At 41.3% G+C, this 20,366-nt stretch overlaps 2 protein-coding genes across 3 annotated transcripts in view; both read right to left on the reverse strand.

The window, feature by feature from the left end:
- Positions 1-2,742: 2,742 nt before the first annotated feature.
- LOC138793730 (otospiralin-like) lies at positions 2,743-16,019 on the reverse strand. The gene is made up of 3 exons (XM_069972416.1): positions 15,772-16,019; positions 6,079-6,105; positions 2,743-3,188 (listed from the first exon to the last, which is right to left on the reverse strand). Exons 1-3 carry the CDS (start codon positions 15,830-15,832, stop codon positions 3,004-3,006), a joined length of 273 nt encoding a protein of 90 aa, XP_069828517.1. The 5' UTR covers positions 15,833-16,019; the 3' UTR covers positions 2,743-3,003.
- A 2,690-nt stretch (positions 16,020-18,709) lies between these two features.
- NCK2 (NCK adaptor protein 2) overlaps positions 18,710-20,366 on the reverse strand; it is a 30,391-nt gene continuing 28,734 nt past the window's right edge. For both annotated transcript variants that reach the window (XM_069970944.1, XM_069970943.1), the window contains one exon: positions 18,710-19,777. In XM_069970944.1, the coding sequence (XP_069827045.1) occupies positions 19,583-19,777 (195 nt within the window). In that variant the 3' untranslated portion in view covers positions 18,710-19,582. The remainder of the gene's footprint in view (positions 19,778-20,366) is intronic.

Here is a 20,366-nt window from a genome sequence, read left to right on the forward strand (position 1 = left end):
AATTGGTTGCAAAATACTGTGTGGGAACATAGCCTTATGGTGTAACTAAATGGTGAGCAAATGATGCAGGTCCTGATGCCTAACCGGAAGGAAGACCTTTCTGCCACATAATATGGCACGCAGCACAGAGATCTCCAAATCAGGATCCCTGGGCAATCCCGGGCTTAAAAACGGTTTTGTGTCAAATGTGCAGATGGTTGCACCTTTATAAGTGTCAGTCTTAGGTTTCTGTTGCTTATTAGGGGTCATGGGATAAGCATGTGGCATGCTAACAGCCTGCAGGTAGAATGTAATGTACTCTGCTCCCCTGACAGTTGTTTTCAGCAATTATTAGTTATGCAGGACCAGTATCTTGCTAAATTAAATGTGTTTCTCAGCGTTAGGATTCAACATCTTCAGAGTAACTTGGTGCACAGGTGTGGATGTATAATTGATATTTCGTGCTTGGCTGATCCCGTTATTACTTTGCTGACAGCGATATCACAGAGCTCGTATACTCATTTGATTTTACAGTGGGTGATTTTCTGCCTTGGTCACTGTCTCGGTGATCTTTACTTTGCCAAATGTTCATGGATTATTGCAGTTTTTAGAGATTTAAGACAAGACTGCTTACACTGTACTTGTTTAAGGTTGGAAGCATTATTGGTAAGTCACGCCACATAAACATCTCCTTAACTAAAATGGCTATCCAATTTTAAAGATGGTCACATTTACGGGATGGTGCAATAATTATATTGTTTGTATTTGAATTGCTTTTATGTAAGAACTCTGCTTGCTGTCAATGAGTGGAAATATTCCCGTATATGTCCAGGGACTGCTCATAATGCTAGCCATTGAGCTTGTTCTTATCTGTACTGAAACATTTTAACAATCCACCTAGATTTCAAGCCAGCTTCTGCAGTGTTAATTTAGTTAAATGGATTGCCTAGGGATAAGAACAAAACAAAAAAAAAACAAGACAAAAAAAAAAAAAAAAAAAAAAAGAATCATACATGCCTGATGGTGGTGGAAAAATAATAATAAAGAAGCAATACTTACCTACCTTGAACCACCTCAGCAGCAGTCCTGATGCTCCCGCTCACTTCTCATCACTGCTACTTGGCTCCTGTTCATGCATCATCCCTGCAACAATTACTCCGCTAAGTCAATCACTGACTAGACACTGCTGGAGCCTGTTGGCTGAGTGGGGCAATCCCTGTGGTGAACCAGGAAGTAGCAGTAGTGGTGGTGAAGTGGTGCCAAGCAGGGATGGGAGCATTGTGGCAGCTGTGGAGGTGTGTGGAAAGATGTGATTTTTAAAGCACCTTTGATTCCCCTCCCCCAAGGAATTGGAAAAAACAAAACACACATATGCATCCCTGGGCAGAAAAATAACACATTGAGATGGAATTGTTGTAATCGAATGAAGCATTATATGTCAATTTATGTATAATATATGTAAGTGATCACAATATAAGCGTAACGGATATGATTACTGGGCAAAACTATACTACTATACTAAGGAGGCTCTAGTACCTGTAGCCTAGATACAGGATGAGATGTGGTTGGATATGGAGGCATACAGTACCTGTTCTGTATGACATCCTGTGGCACAATTACCCATAGAACATAGAAATTGAAGCTGGACCTGTAAATCCTGCAATTCCTTAAAATGACCACCCTGCTTCTCTCAGTCCAATGAGGCTGCCCCTCTTAATGTCTGCCAACTGGCCAAAATGTGTTTGAGTGTGTGGTAGAGACATATATACCAGTCAAGGATCTTACACCAAGAGCTTCACTACTTTAAAGTAGCCTCCTAGGGCAGCAGGGAAAGCACATTTACAACATTTTGTGGCAAAACCCAGTATCTCACCACACTAACCTGTAATCATTTACATATCTTCCGGAGACATAAATGCATTATATTTTGCAGCAATCCAACGTTTCTATCTGGGTGCATTATTTTTTTTGTCCATGAGTATCTTAGTAACCCCTGATGTAGTAAATGACTAAAAGGAACATTGTCACTAGAGCATACAAGTGAGAGGATTAGAGTAAAAAATTGACATGTTAAAATGTTGTGTTGTATTTTTATTTCTTTTTTTTGCAGAAACCAATAGTACAGGCGATTTTAAAAAACTTTGTAATTGGGTTTATTCAGCTAAATATGCCATTATCTGCATTTAAAAAGCCTTGTGTAACCTATGGAGAGGGTAGGAGGGAGATTAGTCGCCAGCAGAGAGCAGAGAACAAAGGATTACACAGCGAGACCTCTGTGAAAGACGGTATTCAGAGGTCAGTGCTGACTTCAGAGGAGATAGCTGGTGATGTAGCTTTAAATTAACTCTTTGGTGTCTTGTTTTGGTGCCTCATCTCCCTCATCCCCTCCCCTCTCGTTAAAACCATGAAGACAGGGGGGAGCTTCAAACTGCTTTTTCATGATAAAAATGCATTTTTCGGCTAATAAACCCAAATAGATTTCTTAAAATTGCCTGTACTATTGATTTCTGAAAAAAAAATTTAAAACGACAGTGACACTTTAAATGCTGCAAAAAACTTTATATGTATTATAAGTTATAGAAAAGTGGGTTTTCATGTGGAGTTCGGCTGAAGGACCAGTTTGGCAGACATTTATTGGTTTTAGCAAGACAATAGGTATATGGGCACAAGGTGCACCCAAACATGCAGGCATAAAACAAGACTGTAAATTAGTTTTTCATTTAATTAATGAAAAAGTACATAAAACACATATCAAATATCCAGGTCCTACACATACATCTATTTGCCGTGTTCACTTGTAGATAATATATTTTACACAATGACATAATTTATACATATTATAGAGTAACTTATACATTTTTGACTCTGCATAGCAGTACTGTGTAACCCCAGTCTTTTCATACATGGCATATTGTTAAGGTTGTGATATTTCAGCATTAGAAAGGGGTTACATTTGCATAAGTAGAGAACAGAAACAGGCAGTGGTAACATAAATAATATACAGTATTAAGAAAAGAGATCAAATTATTCTTCAGCCTCAGGATCCTCGTAACCTAAATGAGATGCAATAGGAAAATGAGCCCAGTAGATCCTGGCCATTTCATCTGTCTTGTCATAAGCAGCCAGTCTGCGAAGTTCATCCACCCAGCCTTCGAAATCAGAAGCAGACATACTCCAGTTTGGCATTGCTCGCTTCTCTCGAATAACATCTAAAAAGCAATGACAAAAAGTAATCAATGCATTTCTTGTCTTATTAAAGTGAAGAACTTACCTCTTGGTGTTCCAAAAGAAGCAATATTGGTCTAAGCATGTGTCACCCACCCAAGCCACCATTAGGTTGTTTTCAGAGATGAACACAACTCTAGTATGTTCGAGTCAGATCATTTGGCATTTGAATACTGGTGGCTAAAGAAGTTGGATGCAGCCCTAGGGAGTCCAGGAAAACATGGGTACAGCCTATGGCCCCATCCAACTTCTTCAACCACCGGTATTCAAATGCTGAAGGACTGGACTTGAGCATGCACGAGTCGCGCTCATCTCTAGTTGTTATTTATGATGTTCTTGTGCCTTTTTTAGGTTTTTCCCAGTGGTGGCTAAGGTTTATCTGAAGCCTGATCGGATAATCGGCCTGATTCAGCGGATTATCGCTCCATGTAATGGGGCTCTAAGTTTTCTATTAATACTAGATAGTTTGTGTAGAACACCTATCAGCAGCAGTCTGCAGTAAGACGTGTCTGGGTGTCTTTACCTCATAGTTTTCAGTCTTATGAGACTACTGCTCCATGGCCACAACATGTACAGTCAGCCTCTTCTATATGTGTCTCAGGCCACCAGCCATGTCTTCCCCCTCATTTCTGCCATCTTGTCTATTGCTTTAAGACACCTGGCAGCCCTCTGATCCATTTAGCAGCAAGGGCAACAAGGACTGGAGATCATTAAGAAATAGTTCTTTAAAGGATTTCTGTAAAAAATTATTGTTTCTGGGACATGTAGAAAAGACAGCAAATATGGAGTTGTGGAAATGCTACTAATTCCATAATCCAAAAATCAGTTTTGGATTTTGCTGCAGCAAATAAGATTCCAAAACTGACGTGGTTAGAAATCCCTGCCACGGGTCAATTTTCCCACAAATTCTGTGCAGAATCGTTTTTTCTTTGAAGCAGGGAACTGACTTTTTAAAATTGCATTAAATTTTCTGCTACTGTAAAAGCTAAGGATTTTTATGTACTGTGGAAAATACACAGCATTCTTCCATGTGTGACCCTGTTGGGTTTGAGGTAGTAGTAAGGGCTGTGGTGGTGGTGGTGAAGTCCATTACTAATCAGATATGCGACAAATGTGTCAATATTTTGTACTAAAAAGTGGAAAGCATGTGGAACAGGTCAAACCTAGCATGCACTTTGGGTCTGTTTCATGGCAATCTGTAAATGAAAGGGTCTTCTTTCACAATATTAATGCACCTGAAGTGTGAAGCAAGATCGTGGCAGGAGCTCAGAGATCATAGCATTGGCAATAAATATGCCATGTGTAAACCTTACAGCCCATACATAGTACTTTCTCCATTTATTCCTATACACTGTAATCTGTACTTTATACAATATAATAATAATGTAAAGAGTCAGTAGATTACTGAAGATTTATGTAAAAGACTGAGGCAAATGATATTTCAGTATCTACTAGTGCTGCTAGACAAGTTTCCATCATTTCTATCCCTAGCAGAGTACAAGGCTCCATCTTGTGGATGGACAGTATCACTGCTAATGACTAACACTGGAGAAACAAAATATAAAGATAGAGGAACACAAATATAAAATATTCTGCAGTGACTATAAACTGACTCCTCAAAATGGGAATTTCTTCTTTCTGTATTCTCGCTGTTATTATTTCATGTAAGTTTGGATAAAATAGCTGAAGTTGAACATAGCCTCTCTGTGTTTTCAATTCACTCCTGGTTTTGGTGGCAAAATACTGTGTGGGAACATGACCTTGAGCAAGGGTCTCCAAACTGTGGCCCTCCAGCTGTTGCAAACTACAACTCCCATCATGCCTGGGCAGCTAAAGCTTTGGATTTGGCAGTCCAGGCATGATGGGAAATGTAGTTTTGCAACAGCTGGAGGGCCGCAGTTTGGAGACCCATGCCTTAGAGTAAGGGTATGTGCGCACTACGGAATCCCAGCGGATCACCCACCGCGGATTTCGCAGCTCACCCCTGCTCGCGGACGCTGTCGGCTGCGAGCATCGCCGCTGCTCCCATAGGCTTCATTCTATGGTTTGTCAGATTACACCATTCGCCTGCAGAATGAACCTGAACCAGCAAACCATAGAATGAGGCCTATAGGAGCAGCAGCGATGCACATGGCCGTCAGTGTCCGCGAGCGGGGATGAGCCGTGAAATCTGCGGCAGATGATCCGCCGGGATTCCATAGTGTGCACATACACATGGGGCAATTGGCATTCATTTCACAGGAATTTTTGCCTTGATCTTAATAAACTCTGTAGGATTACAGGCAGGACTTGGTGGACCCGAGTATTTCTTTTTTTCAGCTTCGTCAACTATGTAACTATTGTTCTCTCATTGGGCAATGAACAACGATAAGGCTATGTTGACACACTGTAAAATAATGACAAAATAGGGTCGTAATTTTGAGGCTAATATACAGCCAAATTTTCAACATAATAATGGGCTTTATTGAAGTCAATTGGTAATTGGCCGGCAGTGCACACAGTATAGAATATTAGCCGTAATTGATTACAATCATCCAAATAATATTTACCATCTGCTTTTACAAAATATGGATATTTTTTTTCTGTTCACACATTGTTTTATTCCCACTCAAAATTATGACCATATTTTGATATTTTTCTTTACTCGAAGCGAACACAGCCTTAACAGCCCATTGGGGGTAAGACACATTACATTGCTGTTATCACTTATGGACTAATATATTCTCTTTTACAAAGCAACAGACCATGCAGAACGATTGAAATGTTTTTGATACAGATACGGTCGTAAGCATTTTCACACATTTAATATGATGTACTGTAAGAAATGGAATTGCAGATGCAAGCATGAGTAGATGCAGAATGTGAAACACATACCTTTGTTTCTTATGACGGCAGCCGGGCCTGAGGGGAAACAATTTATACATTAATGTGAATTAAACTTTCATTATAAAATGAAAAAATTACATTATCAAATATTACTGAGATTACAGTGCCAGATGAATGGCTTATATATTTGTTTGCTTAGATACTGTTCAGTATTAATAGAAAGCATATAAGTACTGTATTTAGGAGAAATGTTTAAATGTTTCTAGCCCCAGGAAAAATTTACAATTGTCTCAAGGCGATTTAAAAAAGAAAAAAGCAATTCATACTTACCTGTCCCCAAAAGGGGCTATATAAATTCATCAGTAGCAGGCTCCCTCAGGATGCCCCCAGATACAGCATTTTTGTGGCCTTTTTTTTGGCCCCCCAAAAAAAAAAAAAAAAAACTGAAAAACTGCCAAAAGGTGACAAGGTGCGATGAACATTTTTTTATTGCCTTTGGTGTTTTTTCATAGGAGGTCCTATACTGTAGACTATAGACTGTATAGGCACTATATACTGTGCATCCATTTCCAGTTAGAACGGCACATGACCGGACGTTGTGAAAACGCTGACAATGGCAAAGAGCAGGCCCAGGAACTGGCAGTTGCAGCAGGGCAGGACAGGTAAGAGCAGGGGTGGATTAAGGATCCTATGGGCCCGGGCAGTTTACAATGCATGGGCCCCTGTCCCCCCCCCCCACACACACACACTCCACCCACGCCCCTGTTTTCCACATGTCCAACCCCCCTGTTTTTCACATGTCCCACACTGTTTTCCACAGGTCCAGCTCCCCCAGTTTTCCACATGTACAGCTCCCCCAGTTTTCCACATGTCCAGCTCCCCATTCGATGGCGGGCAGCAGTGGCATGGAGATTATAATGGGAGCAATCTCACTGGGCCCCCTGGGCCGTTGCCCAGATTGCACTCATTATAATCTGCCTCTGAGTAAGAGTACCGCACTCCTCCGCAAACCCTGGCAGCATAGCAGATTGGACAACCTTGGACAACCCCTTTAACAAACATTTGTGAAAGAATGAGTCGCTGTAAAGAGCTCAATGAAATCGAGTGTGGTACTGTAATAGGATGCCACCACTGCAAAAAGTCCCGAACACACTGCAGAGTTCCAAATCTCATCTGGCAATAAAAATAAGCTTGAAAGCAGATATATGAGGTATGTCCGCTCAACATGTGCAAATGTAGTCCATTTAATGATGGTACCCATAGAGAGTAGGAGCCCAGTAGGCCAAGGAATCCAAACCAGGCCGTTCACCAGCTACATTATCATGTAATGAGGAGAGTCTATAGCTCCCCCCAAAAAACATACATTTCATTTTCTTAAAAAAATGGTACAACCTGGATAAAAAAAACACACCAACGCATTTCAGGCCGCAGTCATGCCAAGATTAAGGGACTGAGCTCCAAATAGCGTTGGCATATTTATAGCATTTTTAGGGATATGAAATAAACATGAATTTAAGAAGCTGTGGACTTTCCTTATTACATAAAAATCATCACAAAAACTGCACTGTCTAGAGATTTATGGAATCTGCAGATGATTTGACCACTGGCACCCATGTTATAAACAGGGGCAGAGCTGGGGGCTGGCTTAATAGGGAACAGCCGACCCCCAAATCATTACAGCATGACGCGTTGGCACAAGATGGCAGTCAAGCCAATGCAATTTAAAAAAGATTTAGGGAGAGATTTATCAAACTGGTGTAAAGTAGAATTGTAGAGTTGCCCCTAGCAACCAATCAGATTCCACCTTTAATTTTTCAAAGAACCTGTCAGAAATAAAAGGTGGAATCTGATTGGTTGGGCAACCAAGACAATTCTACTTTGCACCAGTTTGATAAATCTCCCCCTTAGACTTATGGACTTCCGGGGGTGGGGGTGGAGTATTTTAGATATGAATATGCTTCCGACTTTGTCAAAACTGTTCGGGACCAGCCCTTTTTTGTTCGTATCCTATAGGCTGTATAGATGTTTTTCTCGGCTGCATCCAACTTCTTCTGCCACCAGGATCCAAATGCCGAACGATCGGACTTGACCACGCTTGCATTGAGCTCCTCTCTAGTCAAAATGTATTTTTCTGCTTCCATATTTATGGCCATGAAAATATACAGCTTGCACTTATTTAATGAATGTGGGCTATTTTTCAACAGGCTTTACAATCAGATGAAGTTTGTGTTATGTGCCAAAATAGATTTCCTATAGAAACAAGGAATGTTAATGGAATTTTAGTCACATCTTCACAATATATAAACAAGCCATTACTACTTGAAAATATTTTCACAAATAAATTCTTTCTAGAGGAAGTGTGAAATCTCATTAAAAACACTTCTGTTCGCATGGCAAGGACTTCAGTGTGCGGGATGTGAAGGTCAGAGGAATAGTCAGTATAAGTCCTTGAAGATGTAGCCATAAGATGTCATCCGTGTGCCAAGGTTACATAGCGCCCAGAAGTTTCCTAGTCAATTGTATGATGGACGTGCAAAGCATTATCACTTAATAGTTGTTTGCTACAACTCATGGGAGAGTGGAATGATGTGCGATAATGTCAGGCTTTCATTTACCAGATATCATTAACTCGGCGTTAATTAAACTATTGCTCTCCTGCTGCTACAGCTGACAAGACGGCCCATTGATGAGAAGTAGTCTATCAACGGTGAACATGCTGAGGCACCAAGCTTTTCCCTATGGAGAGACATCGATGTCACATACCGACAGCTAACCTTCATCCACAAACATTCCTTAGTCCTTAAAATTAAGAGATGTCGTACAAGGCAGGAAAAATGGCCGCTTAACTCCTTCACGATGCAGCCAATTTTATATTTCTCATGCTCGCTTTTCACATTTTCCCATCTAGTGCCATACCAGGGCTTGTTTTTTTTGTGGGACAGACTTTAAGCTGTAATCAATCTTCTAATTTTACCATAAAATCTATGGCAAAACAAAATTTATATATTTGAGGGGTGAAATCAGGATAAAAAAAAAAAATAAATAAAAAATTTGAAATTTGCGGGGGTTTATGCAGTGCACAATTTAGTTTATATAGCTTTTTATTTTACTACTGGCACAGATCTTTATTGTGATCCTTTCTTTTCAATACAACGTTCAAAGCAGTCTTCATTTGTGTTGAGAGGACCTGTCAAACAGTGCGGGAAACGTTCTCTGAACCCAAATGCTTGGCGTTTGATTCCCCGCAGCTGCAGAAGTTGGATGGCTTCTTAGGGACGTCAATACAGCAGTGCAAAGATTTTAAGTTTCGGAGCTCCCAGCATCATTATGAATGATAAGCCGGCAACTCTGAATTCTGTTCTTTAGCACATGAGCGTTTGGTATTTGATTAGCTGGGGCTGCTGAAGTTGGATAAAGCTCTAAGGTTGTCTGGAAAACATGGATACAGCCAATGACTATATCCATGTTTTCCACATAGCCTTAGGGCTTTATCCAACTTTAGCAGCCACCGCTAATCAAATGCTGAACGCTCAGGTTCGCTCATCTCTACACATAATCTATATTTACAGACTGTGCATGGAACAAGTGAATCCCCCTAACAGGACAGCAGATAAGGAGTATTATGGATTTGATGCTCTTTGAAGCCTTGTATCATGTTCTGCCTTCTAAGACGCTGCACTAAGCATTGCAAAATGTACTTGTTTAACCTGTAAATGCACCTAAAGCAGATATTACCAGGCAGAACAGAAAAGGCTTAGGTGGCACTGTACATTATCAAGCTGAAGACTAAAGCTGAACAGGATGGTACCACGTACATAGTTGATGGGAGAGGGAATGAGGCCAGTCCATAGGGTTCAACAATCTTGCAAAAAGGTAGGGGTGTGTGCCGTGACTGAGAAAGGCCTTACATATACACTACCGTTCAAAAGTTTGGGATCACCCAAACAATTTTGTGTTTTCCATGAAAAGTCACACTTATTCCCCACCATACGTTGTGAAATGAATAGAAAATAGAGTCAAGACATTGACAAGGTTAGAAATAATGATTTGCTTTTGAAATAACATTGATGTAAAAACAAACTTTGCTTTCGTAAAAGAATCCACCTTTTGCAGCAATTACAGCATTGCACACCTTTGGCATTCTAGCTATTAATCTGTTGAGGTAAGCTGGAGAAATTGCACCCCACGCTTCTAGAAGCAGCTCCCACAAGTTGGATTGGTTGGATGGGCACTTCTGGCGTACCATACGGTCAAGCTGCTCCCACAACAGCTCAATGGGGTTCAGATCTGGTGACTGCGCTGGCCACTCCATTACCGATAGAATACCAGCCGCCTGCTTCTGCTGTAAATAGTTCTTGCACAATTTGGAGGTGTGTTTAGGGTCATTGTCCTGTTGTAGGATGAAATTGGCTCCAATCAAGCGCTGTCCTCTGGGTATGGCATGGCGTTGCAAAATTGAGTGATAGCCTTCCTTATTCAGAATCCCTTTTACCCTGTACAAATCTCCCACCTTACCAGCACCAAAGCAACCCCAGACCATCACATTACCTCCACCATGCTTAACAGATGGCGTCAGGCATTCTTCCAGCATCTTTTCATTTGTTCTGCGTCTCACAAACGTTCTTCTTTGTGATCCAAACACCTCAAACTTGGATTCATCCGTCCACAACACTTTTTTCCAGTCTTCCTCTGTCCAATGTCTGTGTTCTTTTGCCCATCTTAAAGGACAAGTGCCATGAAAAACTTTTTCCCAGTAATTGAAGCACATTACAAAGTTATATAACTCTGTAATATGCTTCAATCACCTATCTGCCTCCCTTCCCTGTCTTTTCCCCCCTCCACCCCCCACCAGGAAGTGTCCTGACTCACACAGACCTGATTACTGTCGTCACTGACACCAGGCAGCTCCTTCTTGTGAGGATGAGTCATCAGCAGGAGGGCTGCTCTAGGTCCTGTTACACCAACCTTCCCCTCCCCTCCTTGTCAGGTGACTCTGCTTGCTCAGCTTATCTTCTCTAGTGACATGACTCCTTCACGGCAGCAGGAGAGAGGGTATGAGGGGAGAGAGGGTATGAGGGGAGGGGGGAGCTGCCTAAGTGCCGGAGTCAGTCTGAGGGAAGATAAGCAAGGGAGATGTGACAAGTGATGGCTTGCAGTTGTTCAGCCAATCGGAGGTGAGCAAGCCTGTCACCTGACAAGGCAGGGGAGGGGGAAGGCTAGTGTAACAAGAGAAGGAGCTGAGAGAAGAGCTTGGTGACGGCGACGACAGTAATCAGGTCTGTGTGAGTCAGGACACTTCCTGGTGGGGGGAGGAGGGGGGAAAAGACAGGGAAGGGAGGCAGATAGGTGATTGAAGCATATTACACAGTTATATACAGTGAGTCCAAGAAGTATTTGATCCCTTGCTGATTTTCTTTGTTTGCCCACTAATAAAGACACTATCCTTCAGCACTTTTAATGGTAGATATATTTCAATTAGGAAAATAAGTATTTGATCCCTCTTGCCAAACACACTCAATACTTAGTGGCAAAGCCTTTGTTTGCAAGCACAGCGGTGAGACGTTTGTTGTAGTTAACCACAAGTTTAGCACACACACCAGGGGGAATTTTGGCCCACTCTTCTTTGCAGATTCTCTCTAAATCATGAAGGTTGGTGGGCTGTCGCTTGGCAACTCTGACCTTCAGCTCCCTCCATAGATTTTCGATCGGATTGAGGTCTGGCGACTGGCTGGGCCACTCCATGACCTTAATGTGATTTTTCTTGAGCCAATCCTTTGTTGCCTTTGCTGTATGTTTAGGGTCGTTATCATGTTGGAAGACCCAACCACGGCCCATTTTCAGAACCCTGGCAGAGGGGAGAAGGTTGTCCCTCAGGATTGTGCGGTACATGGCTCCATCCATCTTCCCAGTGATGCGGTGAAGTAGCCCTGTACCCTTGGCAGAGAAACACCCCCAAAACATGCTTCCACCTCCATGCTTGACGGTGGGCACAGTGTTCTTGGGGTCATAGGCAGCATTTTTCTTCCTCCACACATGGCGGGTGGAGTTGAGGCCAAAAAGTTCAATTTTGGTCTCATCTGACCACAAAACCTTCTCCCAATAACTTGGTTCATCTTTCAAATGATCATTGGCATACTTGAGGTGCGCCTCCACATGTGCTCTCTTCAGCAGGGGTACCTTTCGGGCACTGCAGGATGTGAATCCATTGTTGCGCAAAGTGTTGCCAATTGTTTCCTTGCAAACTGTGGTCCCAGCTGCCTTCAGGTCATTTGCTAACTCCTGCCGAGTGGGTTGCAGGACGATTTCTGACTGTTCTCAGCATCATTGCCACCCCATGAGGCGAAATCTTCTTTGGAGCACCGGGCCGAGGTCTGTTGATTGTCATGTTATACTCTTTAAACTTTCTGATAATTGCACCAATAGTTGTTACTTTCACATCCAACACCTTACTAATCTTTTTATAGCCCATTCCAGCTTTGTGAAGGTCAACAATTCTGACTCTGAGGTCCTGTGACAGCTCTTTGGTTTTACCCATGTTGGAGACTTGAAATCTGTGCGATCTGTCTGATTCTGTGGACAGTTGTTTTTCACACAAGTGATTAGTGAGAACAGGGGGCTTCAGGTCAGGTAACAAGTTGATTGGGAGTGTCTAACTGGTCTGTAAAAGCCAGAACTGCTAATGAATACTAAGGGATCAAATACTTATTTCACTCCATGAAATACAAATCAATTAATATATATTCCTTAGATTTATTTTCTGGATTTTCTTTTTAATATTCTGTCTCTCCATGTAAGAATACATCTACCATTAAAAGAGAATGATCATGTCTTTATTAGTGGGCAAAGAAAATCAGCAAGGGATCAAATACTTCTTGGACTCACTGTAACTTTGTAATGTGCTTCAATTACTGGGAAAAAGGTTTTCATGGCACTTGTCCTTTAATCTTTTTCTTTTATTGGCTAGTCTCAGATATGGCTTTTTCTTTGCCACTCTGCCCTGAAGCCCAAAATCCCGCAGCCGCCTCTTCACTGTAGATGTTGACACTGGTGTTTTGCGGGTACTATTTAATGAAGATGCCAGTTGGGGACCTGTGAGGCTTCTGTTTCTCAAACTAGAGACTCTAATGTGCTTATCTTCTTGCTTAGTTGTGCAACGCGGCCTCCCACTTCTTTTTCTACTCTGGTTAGAGCCTGTTTGTGCTGTCCTCTGAAGGGAGTAGTACACACCGTTGTAGGAAATCTTCAATTTCTTAGCAATTTCTCGCATGGAATAGCCTTCATTTCTAAGAACAAGAATAGACTGTCGAGTTTCAGATGAAAGTTCTCTTTTTCTGGCCATTTTGAGCGTTTAATTGACCCCACAAATGTGATGCTCCAGAAACACAATCTGCTCAAAGGAAGGTCAGTTTTGTAGCTTCTGTAATGAGCTAGACTGTTTTCAGATGTGTGAACATGATTGCACAAGGGTTTTCTAATCATCAATTAGCCTTCTGAGCCAATGAGCAAACACATTGTACCATTAGAACACTGGAGTGATAGTTGCTGGAAATGGGCCTCTATACACCTATGTAGATATTGCACCAAAAAACAAACATAGAATAGTCATTTACCACATTAGCAATGTATAGAGTGTTTTTCTTTAAAGTTAGGACTAGTTTAAAGTTATCTTCATTGAAAAGTACAGTGCTTTTCCTTCAAAAATAAGGACATTTCAATGTGACCCCAAACTTTTGAACGGTAGTGTAAAGAAATAGAATTATGATTAATAAAAGGACTCAGCTATGCCCGAAAGAGATGCTCTCCCCTTATCTTAAATATTTTGGTTCTAACTAGGGGATGTGCCTTTAAATTCTGCACAAAATGAAGGGGGTAAAACTATAATACAAGTCACTACCTGCGGATAGGTGTTCTTGGAAGAAAGTAACCATTGTTATGCTAATCCAAGAAATCTCTTTAAATACAATATCAGAATGAGCCCTTTCAGGAAAATAGGGTTAATACCTGTCATTGAGTGTGAACATAAGCCAGTTTGCCCTTTGGGCTTACATGTAGACAATTCATGCTTTCTAACAATGTTACAGGCCTCTATTAGTACCCAGACTAATAAATGTAATCCCCCTGTAATTATGAAACAGAACACTATCCTGTGAAAACAAAGAAACAACCACCATCAATAAAAATGGGGGATGGACCCTGCTCACAGGTGCTTACAATCTAGAGACTTGAAACCATAACTAGAGATTGTGTATTGTTACTCGCCAGGACCAATGTCCACAGTACGGATAATTGTATAAAAATTACAGGTCACTAGAAAACAGATCAAAAACTTTTTACGAGCGGATACAAGTGTAGTATGAGCAGTAGACATGCCTAGAGGTGTTTTCATGATGGGAAATCTTTATGTAAATTTCTCCTTTTACAATCACACAGTTTTTAGCTGTATCTAAATTGTAGTTCCTTGACATATCTTTATAGCAGTCTATGTATCTGTACAGTGCTTCACATAATGCATAAGCCATAGATATAAAGGACAACATTTTGTCTCTGGCCACAACTAAGGGGGAGTTAAGGTAATACAGACACAGTGTTATCATAGAGATCAAACTAGAAACAGAGCACATTTAGCCCCGACTAGTGGCTGGCAGCGGCAGGGGAGATGATCAGGTGTAACAAGACAAGTTCTTCTATACAGGTTTGAAAGATCTGACAAGGAGAACAAAAAGCAGGTTAGGCAGGAGATAAAGAATGGTCTTAGACTGAGGAAAACAATGTGTAGTTTTAATTAATAGGTCTAGAAGGAGACAGACATTTTAATGGACAAGACATCACATGTATGTTGTCTTATCCAGAAAGGGGACACTTCTTCCATTGTATGAGGCCTGAAACTGGGGAAATGCTGGAAGAGATAAATGGTTAGTGTTGTTTCATGCAACTTCTTTCTATTTGATTGTCTATGTAATTTCTAAAATATCTGTAGAAGTGACTTCTTACCTCTTAAACTACGTCTTTGCCACTAAGAGAGACATTTACTAAGGAGTCTAATGTGTGCAACTAATCGAATGAGGACTGGTGTGTATTTTGGTCCAATATCTTGTAACTGATTTATTAACATGTAGCACTGCCATAGTAAATGTATCTAAGTAAAAAGTTGCAAAAAAAAAAAAAAAAAAGTCACACGAAAAGCCACAAAAATGCAAAAAGTGCGCAAGAATATTTATCTGGTACTGACCAGACGTAAGCCAATGCAATGCAAGGACATTCTTCATTTATGACAGATGGTGACAAAGACAATATTCTTCAAATTTTGTTCATACATGCTTACTGAACCAAGCAGCTTGTCTCCTGTCTTGTCTTAGTCATTGAAAAGGTACTTTAGGGACTTGCTAAAGAAAGAAGAAAAATAAAACCCTTCAAAAGAGACAAGATGCTTGAGCAACACACTATTAGTCCCATAGTCCAGTGACAGTCAGGGTCTGCAGTACTTTGCACTGTGTTACAATGACAATTGTACTGATCACATATGAAAAACCTTTTTCAATTTTTCCAATCACAGATAGCAAACAGACCTCAGAAATGGTACGATGCGGTGACTAAAAAGGTAAAATAAAGCTCATACAAAAAAAAACAAACCTAAAACCCCTAGAGTTTGGGACTGTAAGACATTCCTTAATTATAGTGGAGGAAAGACCTGTGTATAAGTGATTATTCCAAAATACTAACTTCTGATTAAATTGTACTTACTAAATGCAGTCAAGTAGACCAGGCAGATGACGGTCAGCAACAGCACTTTGGTGGGAGTCATGGCTATGGTCTGGTTTCTCAATGCTAGAAAATCCCTATGCACACTTTTATATACTGCGGTAAGCGGCGGTCTTCTGAGTCTATAATGCACACCCTCCTTGGGTAAGGAAACAACTAAGCTTTTACCAGGTAACGTAGCTTTGCGAGATTTGTATGGTCAGAGCGACATCTTACAAGACTGTGTTAAAAATGTGACCTAGGAATCTGAACTGCAAAGAAAAGAGATTTGGAGCATGTACGCATCTGGTTCTACACAGATTATAATAGCATACTATATTATAATATTAAAGCCACTATTGAGTACTGTAATGAGTACTATACATGACAAAGGTAATGTTTGTAGGACTTTGCTTTGTCCTTGTTGATTGTGGACCACACTCCACTGTCTCATATGTAACTTAAAGGGAACCTGTCACCCCTCCCGTGCAGGGGTGACAGGCTCCCGACCCCCCGCTACAGCCCCCTATACTCACCTGATCCCGCCGAGTCCAACGCTCATAGAGAATGACGGAGAGTCCAGCGCTCCGTCATTTTCTATGAGCGTTGGACTCATCTCTCAGCGCGCGCGCCGGGCTGCTGTGGCTGATATCTCCGTGACCCGACCGGATCCAGAAGCGGGACCCGGCGGGATCAGGTGAGTATAGGGGGCTGTAGCGGGGGGTCGGGAGCCTGTCACCCCGGCATGGGGGGTGACAGGTTCCCTTTAACACTAAGTATTGTTAATATTTATAATTCTATTGTTTGCCCATTATACCACCTCCGCCAGTTTTGAAAAGTGGGTGAAGCTTTGCAGAAAAAAAAAAAAAAAAAAAAAAAGGGAGCAGGGTCCCACTAGCCCAGTACATTAACTATTATTTACACCATAAATTGTAGCAGAAATCTATGCCAGCCTATTACTGTCATAGAAAGTGTTCCATATTGGCAGCCATAGATGCAACAGGTTTATTGACAAGTCGGTGCTTCGACAGATCTGTCGCATCTGACACTGGCCAGCTTTCACTTACAAAGCTTGTCTAAGTAATTTCCCCCAAGATTCTTTAACACAGGGGTGTAAAACACACAGCCCGAAAGCTGTTGAAAAACTACAATTCCCATCATGCCTAGACACATAAAACTTTAGCTTAGAGAAGATCCAACAGCATCCACAGGAAATCTTCAATGCTTTATTTTGCACAACAGCTTACATAAAATACGACGTTTCGACCCAGTCCAGGGTCCTTGTCAAAAGACCACTGGACGGGGTCGAAACGTCGTATTTTATGTAAGCTGTTCTGCAAAATAAAGCATTGAAGATTTCCTGTGGATGCTGTTGGATCTTCTCTAGGATACTTTGCTTTGACCCACCTGCGGGATTGTGGGTTCACCAGCAGGCAACCGTTAATAAGGCACTATTGGGCCCATTGGTGCTGTTGACCACCATAAAGCTACTAGATAAAACTTTAGCTGTCCAGACATGATGAGAGTTGTAGTTTTGCAACAGTTGGAGAGCTTTAATATGTATCTGTCTGGTTTAAAGGGGAATCTGCCGGCACTCTGACACGACCAGTGTTAGGGTGGGTGCACACTACGGAATTCTCGTGGATAATATCCACGGAATTCCGTCGGCTGTCCGCGCGCATGGCCGGTGGAAAGGCACGCGGACAGCCGACGGAATTCCGCTGATTTTATCCGCGAGAATTCCGTAGTGTGAACCTACCCTTTATACAGGTCACAGCACTCTATTCAACATGGTACCTGTAGCTTATCTGTCCTTGTAGCAAATAATGTGCAATCATAGTGTGTCAAAGAGGAGTTGTGGCTCTCCGGCTGTGCCCCGCTTTGTCACGCCGCTGATGACTTGTACGTCCTGCATCCTAAACTCATTCAAGCACTGTAGCCAGGAGGAGCGGAGCCTGCACATTGATGGAAATAAGCTTCACTGCTCACGCTCTTCCTGGCTATGACGCTTGAATGAGTTTAGGACACATGCGTCTACAGCAGCATGGGAACTGGAAGCTGATATGAAATTATTATTCAAAAGGAGGAGGGCAGAGGAACCAAGGAGGAGCGTGACAGAGCATGGCAGAGCCGGAGAGCCGCAACATCTTTGTCGCACTATGATTACACATTACCGGCTACATGAACGGATAAGATACAGGTACCATGTTGAATAGGATGCTGTGACCTAACATAACACTGTCAGCAACTCTAGACGGGTTCAAATGCTCACAGATTCCCCTTAAGTGGTACATATACATACACCAACAATATAGCCCCAATCTATGCAAGATAGTTGAATACATTGACTGTCTCTCCCTTTTTATATTTTTTTAACTTCTAATTGTATACAACACGGCAGGCCTTAAGGCTCTATTCCACGGAATGTTTATCGACCGTATTCAGCCGATAATTGTCCCGTGGAATAGAGGACAACGATCGTCCGACATCGTTCATGTTGGCTGATCGTTGCAGTGGTTTGTCTTTCAACCATGTTGAAAAACATACAACTGTGAGAGCAGCGATCTGCTGCCGTTACTCCATGGAATAGACCGGCCACTATCCTCTATGGGCTGCCCGGACTATCTAGCAATCACCCGGGCAGCCCCCCCGCATGCAATAGCAGCGAGCAAAGAACGAGGAGCAAACGAGCGCTGACAGTGCCCTGTGTAATAGTGCCTTTACTTTATGGGCTCCAATTGCACCGAAGAGAATATTAGACAACACTGATATATATCACAAGGACTGCCCTATATACCTTTACTGATGTTGGTCGTAATGAATATATTATACCATACCTGGCATATACCACAAAGGTTGTACACAAATATAACATGTCATTCATAAAGAAAGGAATCCATAGGCAGATTTTACAAGTGGAATATTAGAACCACTGCAACAATTTCAAAAAACAAAATTTTATTTGTCTGTATTAGCATAGACAGCTACACATACATTTTACTTTTATAATTAAATACTTAATAGTATATTTATATCAGGCAGGGAATAGGGCATAGAAAAAATGAGGATGGCACATTTGGTTACTTTTCATGTAGAACCTTGAATTAAATAACTTGCTTATGAACTGTCTATTATTTTGCAGTAATGACATATCAAATACACTATTTACTAGAATCATGTTACCAGGGTATTCTGAGATACTGTATGTACTCTGCAAAGAGGTGAGGAGGTATTGTATTGTAGTGGCAGAGCACTGGACATTGTAGAGAGTGTTTCGAGAGCCTAGAAGCTGTTTTAATAAACTACCTGGTAAGCAACAAGGCTACAAGTTTCACAGCCACAACCGATACAGCATGTCTACATTATTATTACTATTTGCTGCAGCTTCAGTGCATTTCATTGTGCCTAATGTCTTTCAATAAAGATTTTTTTTTTTATATGATAAAAAAAAAAACAATTTTAGAGTATCTTAACACTGTTTCAAGTTGCCCCCTATTCCTCTTGCTAGTCATACCTAGCTATGAACTGTAAACATGTGCAGAATAGGAGACTTTCAACCAAGGCATGACAGTGAGTGCTTACAATGGTCACTTACGTGAGGTCTTTAACCTGAGGGCAAGATGACTTACAAAACAGAAATTACAGAACAAACACAAATAAAAAAAGATAAAAGTACTATGTCAGAGTGTTTGCGGTATCAGAGGAGCCCGTACTGTTAAGACTGATTCCTGTGTGATGATGGCTCTGTTCCATGGAAGTCATTTTTCGGAACTAAGGCTTGAAGATTGAGAGGCCAGTGTGAGTGAGGCCAGTGTCATGGTAGTGCTTTCACCAAATATAACTTTTGTCCATGTTCACTAGTGAAGATGGGGGCTTTTTTGTAATGTTCCACCAGTTCATCCATGCTCTTAAACCTCCGCTGTCCAATACAATACACACTGTCCACCAGTTGCACTTTAAAGTGTTTGTTTTTTCCTGATGCCTTTAATGATATGGAAAAATCACTGGGCTGGAACACAGAAGGAAAAAATACAATGTTATACCCAAATATACATACAGAATCATTTTAAATGAATTTATAATAAAGAATTGTGTATTTTATGTGAGCCAGAGACTCCCCTCTTAACTAGAGCTATCAGGGGCTTCACTGGGGGTTAACATCAGCTACCAGGGGCATCACTGGGGGTAAAAGGAGAGGTCCGGCCAAAATTTATTTTTTATATGTTATTACTTATGGAAAGTTATACAATTGTACATTAATTATGGGAAATGCTCATATACTGCTATTTCCCTTAACCCCTTAAGGTCAAAGCCTATTTTCGTTTTTGCGCTTTTGCTTATTCCATTTTAAGTTTAAAAGTCCATAGCGCTTGCATTTTTTCACCTAGAGACGTATATGAGCGCTTATTTTTTGCGAAACCAATTGTACTTTGCAATGACCGGCATTATTTTTCCATAACATATGGTGCGAAACCGGAAAAAAATCATTTGCGCTGTCAAATTGAAAAAAAAAAAGAATTTGTTTTGATTTCGGGGAGTTTTGCATTTACGCCGTCCGTCCTATGGTAAAACTGACTTGTTATGCATGTTCCTCAAGT

This window comes from Dendropsophus ebraccatus, chromosome 5 (genome assembly GCF_027789765.1).
Source record: "Dendropsophus ebraccatus isolate aDenEbr1 chromosome 5, aDenEbr1.pat, whole genome shotgun sequence".
NCBI lineage: Eukaryota > Metazoa > Chordata > Amphibia > Anura > Hylidae > Dendropsophus > Dendropsophus ebraccatus.

Excerpts from the sequence above, each read along its gene's own strand:
- LOC138793730 (XM_069972416.1), bottom strand. The coding sequence starts at position 15,832 with ATGACTCCCACCAAAGTGCTGTTGCTGACCGTCATCTGCCTGGTCTAC. Across the intron at positions 6,106-15,771 it reads GGTCTACTTGACTGCATTTA|GCCCGGCTGCCGTCATAAGA; the intron begins GTAAGTACAATT and ends GTTTCCCCTCAG. Across the intron at positions 3,189-6,078 it reads TGCCGTCATAAGAAACAAAG|ATGTTATTCGAGAGAAGCGA; the intron begins GTATGTGTTTCA and ends ATTGCTTTTTAG.